This window comes from Syngnathus scovelli, chromosome 10, assembly GCF_024217435.2.
Source record: "Syngnathus scovelli strain Florida chromosome 10, RoL_Ssco_1.2, whole genome shotgun sequence".
NCBI lineage: Eukaryota > Metazoa > Chordata > Actinopteri > Syngnathiformes > Syngnathidae > Syngnathus > Syngnathus scovelli.
Window position 1 is genome coordinate 12,645,853 of NC_090856.1, and position 14,782 is coordinate 12,660,634.

The 14,782-nt window shown below is 49.6% G+C and overlaps 1 protein-coding gene and 2 long non-coding RNA genes across 8 annotated transcripts in view; 2 read left to right on the forward strand and 1 right to left on the reverse strand.

Annotated features, from left to right (window-relative positions):
* Window positions 1-14,782, reverse strand: part of LOC125975303 (uncharacterized) — a 129,361-nt gene that overhangs the window by 38,532 nt on the left and 76,047 nt on the right. The window lies entirely within an intron of this gene.
* On the forward strand, window positions 13-6,847 carry LOC125975468 (uncharacterized). The gene is made up of 2 exons (XR_011087560.1): window positions 13-288; window positions 2,204-6,847. It is a non-coding gene; the product is annotated as an uncharacterized lncRNA (long non-coding RNA).
* stil (STIL centriolar assembly protein) lies at window positions 8,066-14,395 on the forward strand. 6 transcript variants are annotated; one of them, XM_049730091.2, is made up of 16 exons: window positions 8,071-8,289; window positions 8,410-8,507; window positions 8,877-8,984; window positions 9,307-9,422; window positions 9,517-9,698; window positions 9,879-10,105; window positions 10,198-10,281; window positions 10,700-10,786; window positions 10,871-11,027; window positions 11,088-11,191; window positions 11,291-11,402; window positions 11,485-11,802; window positions 12,100-12,187; window positions 12,259-12,386; window positions 12,674-12,780; window positions 14,015-14,395. In XM_049730091.2, exons 1-16 carry the CDS (start codon window positions 8,143-8,145, stop codon window positions 14,343-14,345), a joined length of 2,394 nt encoding a protein of 797 aa, XP_049586048.1. In that variant the 5' UTR covers window positions 8,071-8,142; the 3' UTR covers window positions 14,346-14,395. The 6 variants fall into 6 exon arrangements, 5 of the variants coding, with proteins under 5 accessions (XP_049586068.1, XP_068508257.1, XP_049586048.1 ...); XR_007483838.2 differs by having other exon boundaries at window positions 8,066-8,289; window positions 10,700-11,027; window positions 12,259-12,472; window positions 14,015-14,044; XM_049730111.2 differs by having other exon boundaries at window positions 8,067-8,289; window positions 10,700-11,027; window positions 12,678-12,780; window positions 14,015-14,256.

Below are 14,782 nucleotides of genomic sequence, written 5' to 3' on the forward strand. Positions count from 1 at the left end.
TCATTAAATATGACACTGTTATTATGAATAATAGTTTCCATCACTTCAGCGCTTGCAGGTCAGATTTATGAAATATGTTTATCTAATGATCTAGAATCCGTAACCTAACAATTTCTTGGTGACCGCGGACGTGATGTCAAGAGAAGGGTAATTGACAACTCGTGGTCTTTAGCCAAGACACCGGACAGTGTCAGGGACACTGTCTCCCGGTCGGCGAACCGTTTGGAATAAGCGCACAACGTTGAGCTGGTACGACGTCTCCTCAACCCTGAGCTCATCACCGATAAGGTAAGCAGAATACCTGTTACTATAAGTCGAAATGCTGCAAATTGAAAGAGGAAATTTAAGAGGAGACTGTCGTTCAGATCAAATAAGGTGTGCATGAAGTTAAGATACATACGGTGAATAAGTTTGGAACTTACGTGTGTAACGTGTACGGTAAAGTCAGGGACTTACGCGTACTACGGATAGGTCAGGGACCTAGTGCTTCGTCGTGGCGGACAAGGGTGCGGTGACGATCGTATTCAAATAGCTGGGGTTAATAAAGAGATCCCCGAGGGGAAGTGAGGCCTCCTCAAAAAATATCCGGTGGTAACAGTTCCTCCTGTGAGAGATCAGACCGCTAAAACATCCAAAATGAACCACATTGGGGGGAGAGTGTGTGTGCGCGCAGAGGATCCTCATGAGTGGGTGTGTATATGAGTGTGTGTGAGTGAGATATGTGTTCTATGGAAGAAATCAGTAATGGAGAATATTTAGGAGGCTTTTGAGCGATAATAGGGAAATTGAGAAGTGGACAATGGTGTGTTTAAGTTGGTTAGAGAAACTAAGATGAGCAAGGTGTGGCAGTAGAGAAAATAAGGTGTGTGACAGAAAGTTACTAGAACGGTGGCTTGATAGGATGAGAATAAGAGACAACAAATGTTGTGTAGAAGACATTGAAAGATGTCGAATGTGAACATGATGAAGGGCGCAACAGCAAAGTTGGCCTGCCCTTTGAGAGGTTGAGACTGATGAGCGTGCCTGCACTCGCGCGTAGTCGCGGGTCTGGGCTGTGCGCGTGGGCCTGTGCTATGCTCGAGCGGGTGGTGGGCCGGCATCATGATTGTTGCAGGAAATGGCCAGCCTGTAACCGGTCAACATTGATGCCGCGACCCCCCCTCGCACGGGGGGTGCTATAGCCCGGGCGGGGCAGGGACAGTGTGAGTTTCTCAGTGAATGTTTGAAGCAGTGAGATTGAGCGGTTGTGTGCGCGCTCCGTGTGTGCGTTTATGTGCACACCCTGTGTGGGTGCAGGCGTGTGAGGAGGAAGACGGCATGGATCAGAGAATGTTCAAGAAAGGGGGGCTAACTCGTAAATAATGAGGAGCTATTGGGAGTAACCTGTTTGTCCTTTCTTTAAGGTTAGGTTAGGTTAGGTTAGCAACACGAGCAATTTAGAGGTTCAAAAGAAAGACAGTTAAAAGAAAATAACATTTTTGATTTGGACAATTGCAGGCTAACAAGAGCATGAGAAAGAAGGGTAGAGAAAGCGGTGAAAATAGACAAGGAAAGAAGTGAATACAAGGGCATTTATCCATCTTTGCATGATGTGACACACCCGAGTGCCCCGACACTCGGAGTGAGCTATGTTGGACCGCCGCCGTACGGCGACCCCGGAGTAATGGCTCCGGTGGTGACGTTGGGTGGTAGGATGGTAGTGGATGTCGAGGGCGAAGGCGAAAGGGCGGATCAGAGTATTGTACAGTTGATTGAACAAGCAGTAAATAAAGAGAGGCGACGGGCCCGGGAGGGGGACACATCCCGCGTGGACACATCCCGCGTGGACACCTCCACCCCCGGTCTGAGCCCTCAACCGTCCAATGTGACGAAAGGAGAAAGCTGGCATAGACTTACTGCCGAGAATGAGGAGCTAAAAAAGAAAATTGATCAAGCCGATGAGCAGCGTAGACAGGAAGCGCAGATGTTAAAATGGGCAACAGAGAGAGAGAGAGAGAGAGAGAGAGAGAGAGAGAGAGAGAGAGAGAGAGAGAGAGACGGAGAAAATATAATTTGCGGAGTGGTCAGGGACAGATGACACAGGCCGAGGTGCAGAAAAATGAATTGATGTGTCCGCTGGTGACCACATCGGGCTGCAGCACTACGAGCCCATGGTGCTCCGTGATGTGACCGCGATGATGGAAAATATGCCCCCACTTCACAGAGGAGGGGTTTGCGCCACCAGATGATGAAGATGTTGACGAAGGGGCACAAGGAGACCAGGAGGCCCGCCATACCAACCCGGGGCGCCGATGCAACAGGCAGGAACACCTCCATCCGGTGGACGGCCCTGGCAACAGCCACAAACGCACGGAGGTCAGTACTACCAACATGATGATCTCTGGTGTGGACAATTTGAATAGGGCTGCCCGGGGAGCCAGGAAAGCAGTGGCCCGGCGGAGCCAATGCTTCATGTGACAGTGGAAGGAAAAACCTGTGAAGATGCTGGTGGACACAGGAGCAACTTATTCATCAATAAACACTGCCCTTCCTGTATCCTCACTGTCAAAGAAAACAACAACTTTAGTCGGCTTCTCGGGACAACCACGTACTCTGCCTTTTACCAAACCACTTGAAACTGTGATCACCCGGACAGGGTGTAGACTGTGGTACAAATACATCCATTCCACAGACACTCCGATCAATTTGATGGGAAGGGACTTGCTGTCAGCCGTTCAAGCCAGAATTCTGTGTGGGCCAGAGGGAGTGATTATTCAATTTCCAGATGGCGTCAGCATCCAGTGCTCACAGCAGCTACAACAACATGGTCAGTGGCTGATGGCGCCCCTACCGGCAGAAGCAGAAACTGCAACCATCTACTGGGCCAGGCTGGAGCCAGAGACCCCTGCTGGTGGCGGTGTGTTCTCGACCTACCTACTGTGGAAGCCCTGGATCTGCTCACTGGCGCCATACCACCCACCTGTTGATCCTTTGCATTGCACTCTATATTATGACCGAGAAAGTGATGATGTATATCGGGATTTGTTTGAAGAAATTGAAGGGCACATGTGGGATTTAACTTCATCGTGCATTTTGATTGGTAAAGAGGGAGTCGCAGCGGCAACTGAATTGACATATGAACAAATGCAGTGGTTCAAAATGACAGAGAAAGGGGTGCCACACATTTCGCTGGCTCTTGCCCCAGGACACGAGGCCAGACAATTGGGCTCAATGGTCAAGCAGTTGTTGCAACAGACCGATTGGCGGAAAACTCACATTCCTAATTTGTACTGGTCTGAGTCTCAGAATGCATACCAAATTAAACAACCCATGGCAGACACAGGATTGCTGGAGATGATGTTGGTGTCCCGCACACACGGTAGGGAGTTAAGTGATCATGAGGACGCTGAAGTAATGCTGGCGGCCTTGCCCGACACACTGTGGTCCCAGGGTCCATTTGATGTCGGGTTTTGTCATTCGGTGGCCCCTATTGATCTCCAAATGGATGAGACGCAGCCTATCAAACGGCCTCAATATCGTTGGCCGAAAGAGGCGGACCAAAGCATGGAAGACACTCTGTGTGGCCTCTGGGACGCAGGGGTGTTGGAAGTGTCCGACGGCCAAATCGCACTCCTTGCTGTGGCGTTACCAAACTGGGTGGAGCTTGGGTCAAGGTGGACAGGAGCTTCATTGTGCACTGAGTTTGACAGAACTGAGGAGATTTGATAAAAAATTGAATAATGCGTAGAGCTACAGAGAAAAGCATCATAGTCAGAGATTGAACAGATTTGGATAAAACAAATGGGCTAAAACGGTAAGAAACAAGAGCGAGATCTGATATTTTGGCTCGTCAGGCTTAAGAAGTAGAAGTCGAGTTAGATACATTTTAGAATAGGACATTTGGACTAAAGTGGATTCGGTCAAGAGAAAAAGGGGCGAGTTAGACTCGCCAAGAGGGGCAATAAAGAGAAGCAGACTGAGAAACATATTTGAGCTAGACAACAGGAAAAAGGGGGAGAGACAAATGATGATGTAAAAATCCAGAGGGAATAGTCGGACCCATCTTTATTGAATTTAATTAGGATAATTAATAGAGATCGAGTTTGTAGGAGCAATCTGAGGTTATGGAGGCTCCCCTGACACGCGGGTCCCACAGTCGTCTCCCCCCAGATAGACATATATGACAATTTGCGATGAATCTGATGGGCGAGTTTATGGAAAATTGAATTGGACATTTTACAATAGGTCATGTTGACAAGTATGTCCAAATGTGAAGAGTTACTATTAGGAGTCAATGTTTGCCTGCACACTAACATACTAACTTTGCTTAGTGTGGGAGGAGAGCTGAGTGATAGAGACGGATGTGTGTGTCTGCGAGTGTGTGGATGGGTGCGTGCGCATGTGATCATCTATGACTGTGTGTGCGCTGTATGATTGGCCAGAGAGGTCTGAAGTTGGGGTGATGTGTTTGCAATTGAGGATAAAATTCCTCTCACCTGAACGGGTGGTACAGACTGGAGGGTCTGGAACTGGTAAGTGATGAGTTCTGACCGGAACCATGGCTCAATGATCAATCAGGGGCACCATCGACAACAAAACGGTGTGATGGAGAAGGCCCATTTCAGTGATATGGTCAGACAAGACAGAACTAGTATCGAACAGCAAGACTTTGGACCATTTGAGTGTGACGACTTTGAGCTCACCCGACGCTAGGTGTGACGAGGTGGACAGTGACCAATTGTTTGACGCTTGAACGTGTTTGTGACAATAGCACGCTCTGCTTTGTTTTTCTGTGTGACTTGATTTTTTTTTTTTTTTTTTTTGCAGCATCAGCCACCAGCCAAGGAGCGGATTGCGCGTTGCTTGCGTAACTTGTTTTCCTTCTTGCAGGTTGTCGATTGCATTCGTGGAAAGTTTGTGTTGGATTTACAAGAATATGTTAACCCTTGCCCTTTTGGTTTTTATGATGAACTTGTTGATGACGTGGTTTTCAGGACATGATCCGCGGGCGCCAGGATTCATTTTATGACTTTTTTAATTTTGATACTTGATGTCTGTTTTTGTGTGTACAAATGTCCGCTGTCAGCCGGGCTATAAGCTCACTGACAGCAGTGCGATGATTTTTGTTTGTGTTGCTGAGTGTGTGTGGTGGACAGTCAAGTTTCAAGGACTTGGGGTGATGGTCCCGGGGCCCAGATGGTAACTAGAGGTTCCGCGGGCCTGGCTACAATGAGTGTGGTGATGAGAGGGGACGCTTTGCAGGTTCCTTTTGATACGTAATGACACATTGGGTGAATGTGTCAAAGGGGGAGAGTGGTAAAATAGAAATGGGTGAGTAGGTTTCAATTTTTAATTGGTATATACAAAGTTTTTTTCCAAATTCACTTGCTTTCAAGCTTTAACAGGACATGCCAGAATTCACCCAGCAGTGATGGAAGGAGCAGAGGAAGACCAGTGACATCTGGTTGTGGTGTGGAGATGACAAATTATAGGATCGCTTGCCGAAGAATGCATCAGGTATCTGTGCCCTCGTGTCGTTGATAATGCCTGTGGTGGTTGTCCCCATTGAAATACAGAATCTCAATTGGAACCTGGAGTCCCCACTGGCGGGGCTCCTGAAGCGAGCCAAAAGAGACGTTTTACCCCCGTGGTTGAGCGACGACGATCCACTATAGGAGTGCCCCGGGGTGTGCCAGATAAGTATAAACTCGTTAATCAAGTGTCCTCGGGATTCGAAAGTATCTTCCTATGGATCACCCCCAATAAAAATGTAGACCGTATTAATTACGTTCATTACAATGTCCAACGACTGGGTAATTATAGAGCTGAATCATTTGCCGCAGTTCATGAACAATTGGCTGCAACGTCGTTAATGGCGTTCCAAAATAGAATTGCGTTGGACATGCTATTGGCTAAGGAACATGGTGTGTGTAGAATGTTTGGTGATGCATGTTGTACTTTCATCCCAAACAACACGGCACCAGGAGGCCGACTGACCAGGGCGTTGGAAGGACTAAGGACACTGAACAAAAAGATGAAAGATCATTCAGGCGTACACACCGATATTTGGTCTGATTGGATGAAAACGTTCGGAAGCTGGAAAGGGCTCATCATGTCTGTGCTTGTTGCTGTAGCTATTTTTACTACAATTATGATTTTATGCGATTGTTGTTGTATTCCATGTATTAGGTCACTCACTGTCCGGTTGATCGAGAAAACCGTTGGCCCGTTGCCACCGATGGGCCAATATGCCCTGGTGACTCAACATGAGCAGCGGGGGGAAGGAAGGATCGACAGCGCGCTGGTAGCTGTTTGCTAAAGTAACAGGTGATGACCTCATAAATGAGGTCATGAGAGGGAATAAAGGAAAATGTGCTTTCGGCAGTTTGCAAACATATTTTTAAGGTTGTGTTAAACTTATAATCATATTAATATAATATCTAGTATTGGAGTGCTCGTGTGGATTGGTGGTTGGCGAAGAATGTGCAGGCAAACTGCATGAACTTGTTTTCGTTGAAGTGTTGTGTATAGGCCCAGACAGGGAGTACCGGACGAGAACATCTCAAGGTCGTTGAGGAACGAGAACAACAGCACGGCTATGTTGCCCGGCTTCGCGGGGAAATCCAACCCCCTGACCTCAGCGATAACGCCGACACGGGGAGGAGATGGCCATCGACCAATCATCTCACAATATTTTGCATGCTTTAATATTCATATTGTGTTTCTTTAAAACTGGGCAACCCGGAAGAATGTGTCGTCTTTTGGTGGTCACAAAAACGCACGAGTTTTAGTGTGAGGGACCCGGGACCCAGGCCTGTATTAGTGCGCTTTGTCAGGAATAAATAATTGGTAAATTTGGTCTGATTGATCTACTGGTCTTCTCTTTGACAGAACGAACTCGCAAAATTGTTAGGTGCGCCAGTGTGTGGATTAGGACATAGCAATTTATGTGTTAAGTGTTGATCGCAATTTGGAGTCAGATCAATAACTAGAATCCGTAACCTAACAGCGCACACGAAGTAAACCCCGATCGGACAAAAGGCACAACTGTGGACAGTCGTGATGGGTCCGGCAACACCGATGCGTCGGCGTATGTGTCGAGCTCATAGAGCGAAGCCCCGTGTCGGTGGGTGTATTGCTTTAAAAAAGCCACGTGACCGAACGAGCAGCATTGTAGTCTGTCAAGGAAGCGCGCTTTAGCTCTGTTAAAGTAAGCGTATTGTCAACGGGCTGGATCTGCTACAACAATATCTGATCTTTTGCGGTTCATCCTCGAACTTATCAAGAATTATGGAGCAGCCCCAAGTCAGATACTGGGACAATCAAAAGACCCACTACACTGCACTACAGCCTCATCTGTGCTGTGTGAGTGTGTTTTCAACGGCGGGAGGAATTGTGTCCAAAAAGCGCAACAGGCTCAATTTCAAAACATTGGAAAAACTTATTGTTTTAAATAAAAATTAGTAAAAAACAAATCTCAGTGCACAAGCATCCTCTTTCACAGCACGTTCACTTAGATTTTCGTGTTACGATACATGTTCACATTATTGATTGACTGTAACTAAAAAATAAAATATATTTTCAATTTAAATGAATATGTGAAACAATACGATATAAAATATAATAACTTAAATTAATTAATGTATATTAACAAATCATCAAATTGGTGTCAGTCGTGTCTGTCAACTAGGTTGCCTGTAGTATTTTTAAGGTCCAGCGGGTGTCAGCAGTCAGCGACACAGTATCAACACAGTGTCAATACAGTTTGGCAATGTGTCGAAACGATACACGACGCCTCATGGACCCATCACTAGTGGACAGTAGTAACAATGAAATGTATATACTCACTTTGTTTCAAAGACGCACACGATCACAGCAACATACTCAGTTGATACCGGTAACCTTTAACTTACCGCTGCGCACAAGTGAATATAATGTCTAGACTCCGAATGTAAGACGAACCCCATTTTTTCAGTCTTATTTCAATACAAAAAACATCGTCTTATATTCGGGCCAATACGGTACTATAGCAATTTCATGCCAAGTGAGGGGGCGCTGTGAGGATTTCTTCTCCTTTCCATTACCAAACAATGCGGAAGCCAAGCGACACGCTATTGGTCGGCACCGCGTCGAGCGCAATTCCTTCTTCCGTTTGTCTACCGAATGGCCCGCCAGCCGAGTGACAAACAGCGCCATTGTCTAATTGCTTCCGCTCGTGTGTGTTCGCTGTGCGGAAATTTCACCAAACCCAAACCTGAACCCAGAATACGAGAGGCTACTGCACTATTTTCATCCTTTCTTAGCCGACGCGTGAGTGCTCTGACAAACGGACACACCGAGTCGAGGAGGCCTCGCGTTAACGTTACCGCGCGCTAGTCGCAAAGGTTTTCGTTTGTTTGCTTGTTTTATTTGATTTGTCTTATATGAAAGAGTTCGTCGACGATGAGCTGCCCGATCAACCCCCAGGCTCCTCCAGGTGCTGCTGCTGTTTTCCACCAGGTCCTCAGTTCTCAAAACGTGAGCGGAAGGTGAGCGAACTTTCCCGTCAGCTGATATGATGACGTAGAAGCGTGATCCTCACTCTCACTAAGGTTGTGGCTTCATCCCCAGTGTTCTAACATTGAGCTTTTATGAACAGAGGAAAAGCCTAACGGCTCTAAAACGCCAAAATACGCCGGACGGAATAGGCAGACCTGCATGTGAATTCTGCTCAAGAGTCTTCGCAGTTTTCTAAACTCAAGCAACGTTAAGCGTTTTTACGATAAGCGTTTTAGACTAATTTCGAGCAAACTGTAATTCCGAATGGCCGTCCCTCCAACGGCGCAAGCAGTCGCATTTGCCGGTGGAACGATTCCCCACCCCAAGCAAAAGCGTGACCCTTGTTTTTGTCCGCGTAGACCTGTAGGAAGGTCCCTGGCGGCGCTCAGCTTCCCCAAAGCCAGAACTTGTTTGTGGGATGGTCGACCCGCCGGGGAGAAGCTCTGCATTCAGCTGTGCTCTCGCAGGTAAGACTGAATTTTGCTGTCTTCCTAACTAGATGGCGTCGGCCCGCTTTGTAGTTGAGCGCCATCGTTATTCGTTGTATGCGCCAGCCAATATGTTGCCACGTTACTTTCAAGCCAGCCATTTGACGGGATGGCTACTACCTCCTAGGTGTGAGATGTTCCAGCCATGGAAGTGTGTGCTATTTGAAAGTCGAACGCACTCAAAAGGCCTTCTTTGATATGTTTTCCCGCCGTTCATACTGGGCCGGCTTGTTAATAAAGCTCTTCTTTGGGCTTTGCTGAATGTTTCACTTTTTAGACACTCAAATGTGTGTGTGTTTAGAATGCCCCGCCTCCTGCTGCATGAGAAAGCTCTTCGTCTGGCTCAGCGTCATGTGCGCCGATGCGAGACGTCTGACGTGCACTGCTTCTTCCTGGGCTCTGCGACCGTGGATGCAGGTCAGCGTCGATCCAAAGCACTTCGAGTGGCTGGGGAGAGACAAGTCCAGCTTGGTAGCAAATGCGCGGATGGTTTGTCCTCTGGTGTCCCCAGATGAGGGCGGCGTCACGGTGACGCTGGACCGCTTCGATCCGGGTCGAGAGCGGGCTGGCGACTCGGACTGCGTGCCCACCGCTGCGCTGCTTGCCGACGTCCTGGTTCCTTGTTTGTTCACCAGCCAGAAAAGCTCCGACGACCTGGTCCAATCGAAGGCCGAGCTGAAACGCTCCATCTCTGTAAGTGTCAGCCGGTCGTCACGCAGCAAGAATCAAAACAATTTGGTTTCCTTTGTTTAGTCTTTTCTGTTTGGAAAGAGAAAAGACTGTACAAAGACGAGTGCCATCGCGCCACGCATGGCAAAGGATATGAAAGACACGGCCGAGCCGCTCGAGTTTGACGTGTGCCGGTGGCGTCAGGCCTTGCAGGCTCACGTGAGCGGCTGGCAGCCCCTGGAGCTGAGCCAGTTGCTGAAGGTGAAAGGCCGTGTCAGCTGCCAGCCGTGGGGAGACGCTGCATCCTACCACCTGGCCTGGTCATCCATTTGTCTGTCCGTCCGCTTGGATGTCCACCCGCTCCGCCCCGTCCCCATCATCCCCACTGCGCTGCTCAGGAGTCTGAGCGGCACAATCGGCCGACGGCGAGGGTGAGGCCACCGGTGAGGCTGGTGCCGAGGGCGGCTGGCCTACTGGCTTGCTGGCGTGAGTTCCAAGGAGCGTGTCATGTGCGTGTCTGCAGGTTTGTCACCATGGATGAGAGCAGGAAGTTGCTGCTGCTGCTGGAGTCTGACCCCAAAGCCTCCAAACTGCCGCTGGTGGGCGTGTAAGTCTGGCTCACGCAGACGGTCCCATTTGTGCCAAGGACTCGAGGGTGCCGCTCCCTGTTTCAAATTGTCTAACGGGGAGCAGTGTGGTAAATACGCACGGGGCATGATGGCAAGCCTCGGCTCGGTCTCGTGCCAGACGTGGTGTTGAGTGGATCCAAGCCCAAACCCACAACCGTTTTGACCATCTTGCACTCGTCCACTTTTTGCGGGCTTGTCATCTCACCTGCAAGTGGTTTTCAAGTTGTAAAGGAACCGCCAATCCTTTCCTTGTGTCACTTTGAAATGCTGCCCTGGTTATCTGATGAAGTAGAGAAAAAAACAACTGATAGCTTGATGGGTTATTCAAATCATTTTGACAGATTCCACCAGTGTCGTCATGATCTTCATTCCATGTTTTTTCTGTTTCTGTGGCAGCTGGCTGAGTGGCGTGACTCAGGTGTCCAACCCTCTGGTGTGCGCCTGGTGTCTTAGGTTCCTCTTTGGCTGCACCCTCCAGGAGAGGTTGGTGATGGTGCAGGAAGCGGCCGACTGCCTTACTTCCTTTACTTTGCCTTCCGCCGCCACTTTTGCTCGTGTGCCTGTCAGAGTTGTGTCGGAGGACAACGCGTTCCTGCTGGCCATCTTCGCCTCCCCGCATACGGGCCCTGCCTTCTTCCAGGTTTGTTGGCCCGCCACCACTGCTGCTTCCGCTCCACTGGACAGCCAGCTGCTGAGCGCCTCGGGGTGCGTGACGCTCAACCAGGTAATTGAAAAGGAGGAGATTGCGTGAAGGCCTGCAAGGTGACAAGCAACTGGTTGTCAGCAGGGGCCAGCGGTGGAAGGTCAGACGATGGAGTTTGAGCTGATAGCCGAAGGTCACGTCCGCCAACTCCAAGTGTTCCAAGACGCTCAAAGCTCCTTGAGCAGGTGAGATTCCCAACTGTTATGGCTGGAGTGCCTCCGAGGCCATGGCGACTAGGAAACGCGCCTCAGGATCTAGTAAAAGCTAAAAGCCGTCGTTGGTAGCGATGGTCCTCTGAGGGTGGCGGCGCTGTGCATCGACGAGCAAGATTCCGGCGTGGAGGCCGACGAGTGGTCGCCGCGGCCTTCGCCTCTGCCCCACCTCCCTGCGCAGCGGGTAGGTGGGGCGATTGAATCTTGACGCCAGACGCTGTTTGTGCTGTGTTCTGGCTCAGGCAACACCTCGTCTTTCTTTTCAGGCACCTGCGGTCCAGCCGGCGGTTCCGGAACTTTCCATATTGATGGATGATGGCGTGGGCGCCAACGGGCATCGTGCTCCTCCTCTCCTCCATAGCACCCCAGACCCCCAGGCGCCTCACCGCCTCAAGTTCTGCGCCCCTCCCATGCCCGATCCACGCGACCTTCGGCTTTCTGCGCGGGCCGGCGGTTGTTTTCCTTCAGGCCCGAGCGCCAGGTCATCCCCCTGTGTGGCATGCCCCTCTCATGTGGTGGAATCATGCGACGCCCACCAGTTGCTCTTCCAGCAAGACCAGCAGCTCCGCCTCCTGCAGGCTCAGGTAACAGCAAGCCACTCCCTGGACCGGACTATCCCTGGGGGCAACTTTCCGGGCCCCCCGTGTTGTGTCGTGCCGGCTGATGACATCACCCTTTGAACTCAGCCTTTTGTTGGCGCCTTTGCACGGCTTTGTGAAATCGGTTGCGGCTGCTTGGTGAACGGTAGCATTTCGAGAGGCGCTGCGTATCCCAGTCGTCGGCATGCTACCGAAGCTTAACTGCAGAAACGACGCGTCCGCTGGCTGTTCCGTCTGCTGTCGGTCTCTTATTTTGTATTCAGTTAGTTTTGGCTCGTCCAGGTCCAGATGCTGCTGGCAGCTCAGGGGCCCCAGCCAACCTACAAGACAGAGACCTGTACCACCACCACCAGCGTCGCCGTGGCAACAGGTGAGGCGTGACTTGACTCATGCATTTTGATGTCTTGATTATTATTTTTTTTTCTCCCAATTTTTCCCCAGGCACCAGTCTCCTTTGGGGCTGTGGGACTCCACCTCGCCCCTTGATCCCGCCCTCGAGGAAAAGTGAGGTCACAGGCCAGGAGTCGCCAGCCGAGGTGGAGTCCGACTTCTGCGGCGAACGCACGCACGTACGTGATCCTCATCAGGGTGGCGAGCGAGGAAGGCTGAGGAGGTGACCGGCAGTGGGTGCCGGTATTGGCCAGTGGGGGTTATGGTATTATTATTATTGTTATTATTATTATTTCAAGGCATCGAGCTACCATTAGTAGCCGCTCATACTTGAAAGAGCACTATGCCCCAAAATTAAACAGATTCACCATCCGTATTGCTTCTGTGGAAGAGTTCAACAGATGTTTCATCTGTCGAGTGGACGCCGCTTGATCTCATGCTCATGTGCCTGACATGTCCCCTTCAGACAGGGCCCAGCGGTTGCCTGCAGGAAGCGACGAGGAAGGACCTATCCCAGAGGAAGGGCCGCTGCGGAGCCCAAGAGGCCATGAGCATGACGTCGCAGGGGCGCAGGTACGCACGTCGTTGTCCTCTCAGTGGGATTTGCTTGACTTGGCTTTAAAAGCCATTTTAAAGGGGATGCCTTTGGGCGGGCGACTTTTGGGACGCTTGTCTTTAGGACTGTTGACTTTTGAAGGACTATGAGCCATTGAAATTGTCTTTTTGCGGGGAGGGTTCACTTTTGGACCTTTTTGTGACGTTTGATGCTCACGTTTGAATTTTGGGCTGTTTGACTTTTGAGTCACTGGACTGAACCAAATGCTGCCCTCGGGGACTGCTTATCCTGCATGCTTTGGATTTTTTCCTCTTGCAAGACAGCCGATTCCATTATGCGGTCATCGACGCAAATTAGTTTGCAACTTGGGGAGAATGTCGAGTACGTCAGAAAACATTGAAACATGTTTGCCAGTGCCAAATGATTCCTCCACGTCAGGAGCTTTTTTTTTTTTTTTTTTTAATGCTCGGAAAATGTCAACAGTAGTAAATTCGTGTTTTGTCTCTGCGTACAGCCCCTACAAGTGTTTTTTCTTTCAATGATGGTCTTTCTCATGACAGACGTGAAAATGGACCGTTCGCTCCAATTTTTGCGGGACTCAGGACTTTGATGCTATTTGAGATGTTTGACATTTGCGCATTTCCCATGTGGAGCGTTGCACTTTTGCAGCCTTTGACTTTTGAAACTGTTGAGACTCTTTTGGGGTGCTGTACTTTGAGACTCTCGAGACTCTTGGGGTGTTGGACTTGAAGTACAGTGGGGCAAAAAAGTATTTAGTTAGCCACCAATTGTGCAAGTTCTCCCACTTGAAAGTGGGCTGTAATTTCCATCATAGGTATACTTCAACTATGAGAGACAAAATTTAAAAAACAATCCAGAAAATCACATTGTCTAATTTTTAAATAATTTATTTCCAAATGATGGTGGAAAATAAGTATTTGGTCAGTAATGGCCTCGATCTGGGGCGCCACACAAGCTCTCACCCTGTGGAATCAAAATGATCACAAGAATGGTGAACAAAAATCCCAGAAAAACGAGCCTGGACATGTACTGTCTTAAGCAGGGGAACACGTCTAGCACTGCAGGATTTGAGTCCCTGGTGACGTAGTGTGTTACTGAGGTAGTCTTTGTTACTTTGGTCCCAGCTCTCTGCAGGTCATTCACTCGGTCCCTCCGTGTTTTTCTGGGTTTTTTGTGTTTGACCATTTGGATCGGTAGACTATTTAACTTTGGCCGCTCTATGTGTGGCAGCTCAATTCCCCCGTCAGTATCGGGGATCAACCCGAACGGAACGGCCATTTCGCTGGGGTGCCTCAAACACTTGCCAGGGGCGGGCACCGTTGAGCTCTGGCTGTCCAGCAACATGTCGGTGGCCACAGTGAAACACATGCAGCGTTACGGCCTCCTGGGGGCGCCCGCTGAGCTCCTCCCGCAGACTCAGCTGATTGGGGAGACGATGGCTGACAGCGACGAGAAGGCCACCTATGGAGGGCCGCCGTGTTTGGCCCGGGCAGTTGGGGACGACTCGGTGGGCAATGTCTTGGACCTCAGCCGCCTCAGACAGCTGCCCAAACTCTTCTGACATCACTTTTATGTTGCATTTTCATTTAATAAAGAGTTTTGCATTTAAAAGGGCGTGTTTTCCTTATCAAGCGCTCACAATCCCAAGGCATTGACAAGAAAAAGGACGCGATGAGTGAGCAGTGAAAAGTGTCTAGCCAAACATTGAGTGCCGTGATGCGTGCGCCCAAGGATCTTTGCTGGGACTAGGTTAGGATAAGAATAACATAAGATAATGTAGTTGTGGCACTTTGTTGGATACCTCTGACAAGTGCTGAAGAGCAACCAGTGGTGGCTCCGTCATGTCATGTCTGCATACTCGTCGAGTAGCGTGCGTGTTGCGTTCAGGGCTCGTGGATTGCAAGAACAACCTTCATGTGGTGTCGGGCGTACGAACAGAGTTCTCATGGGGTTCTTCAGAATAGGGGTTTTCGGCACCTGGAAATATTTTTCTTTTTG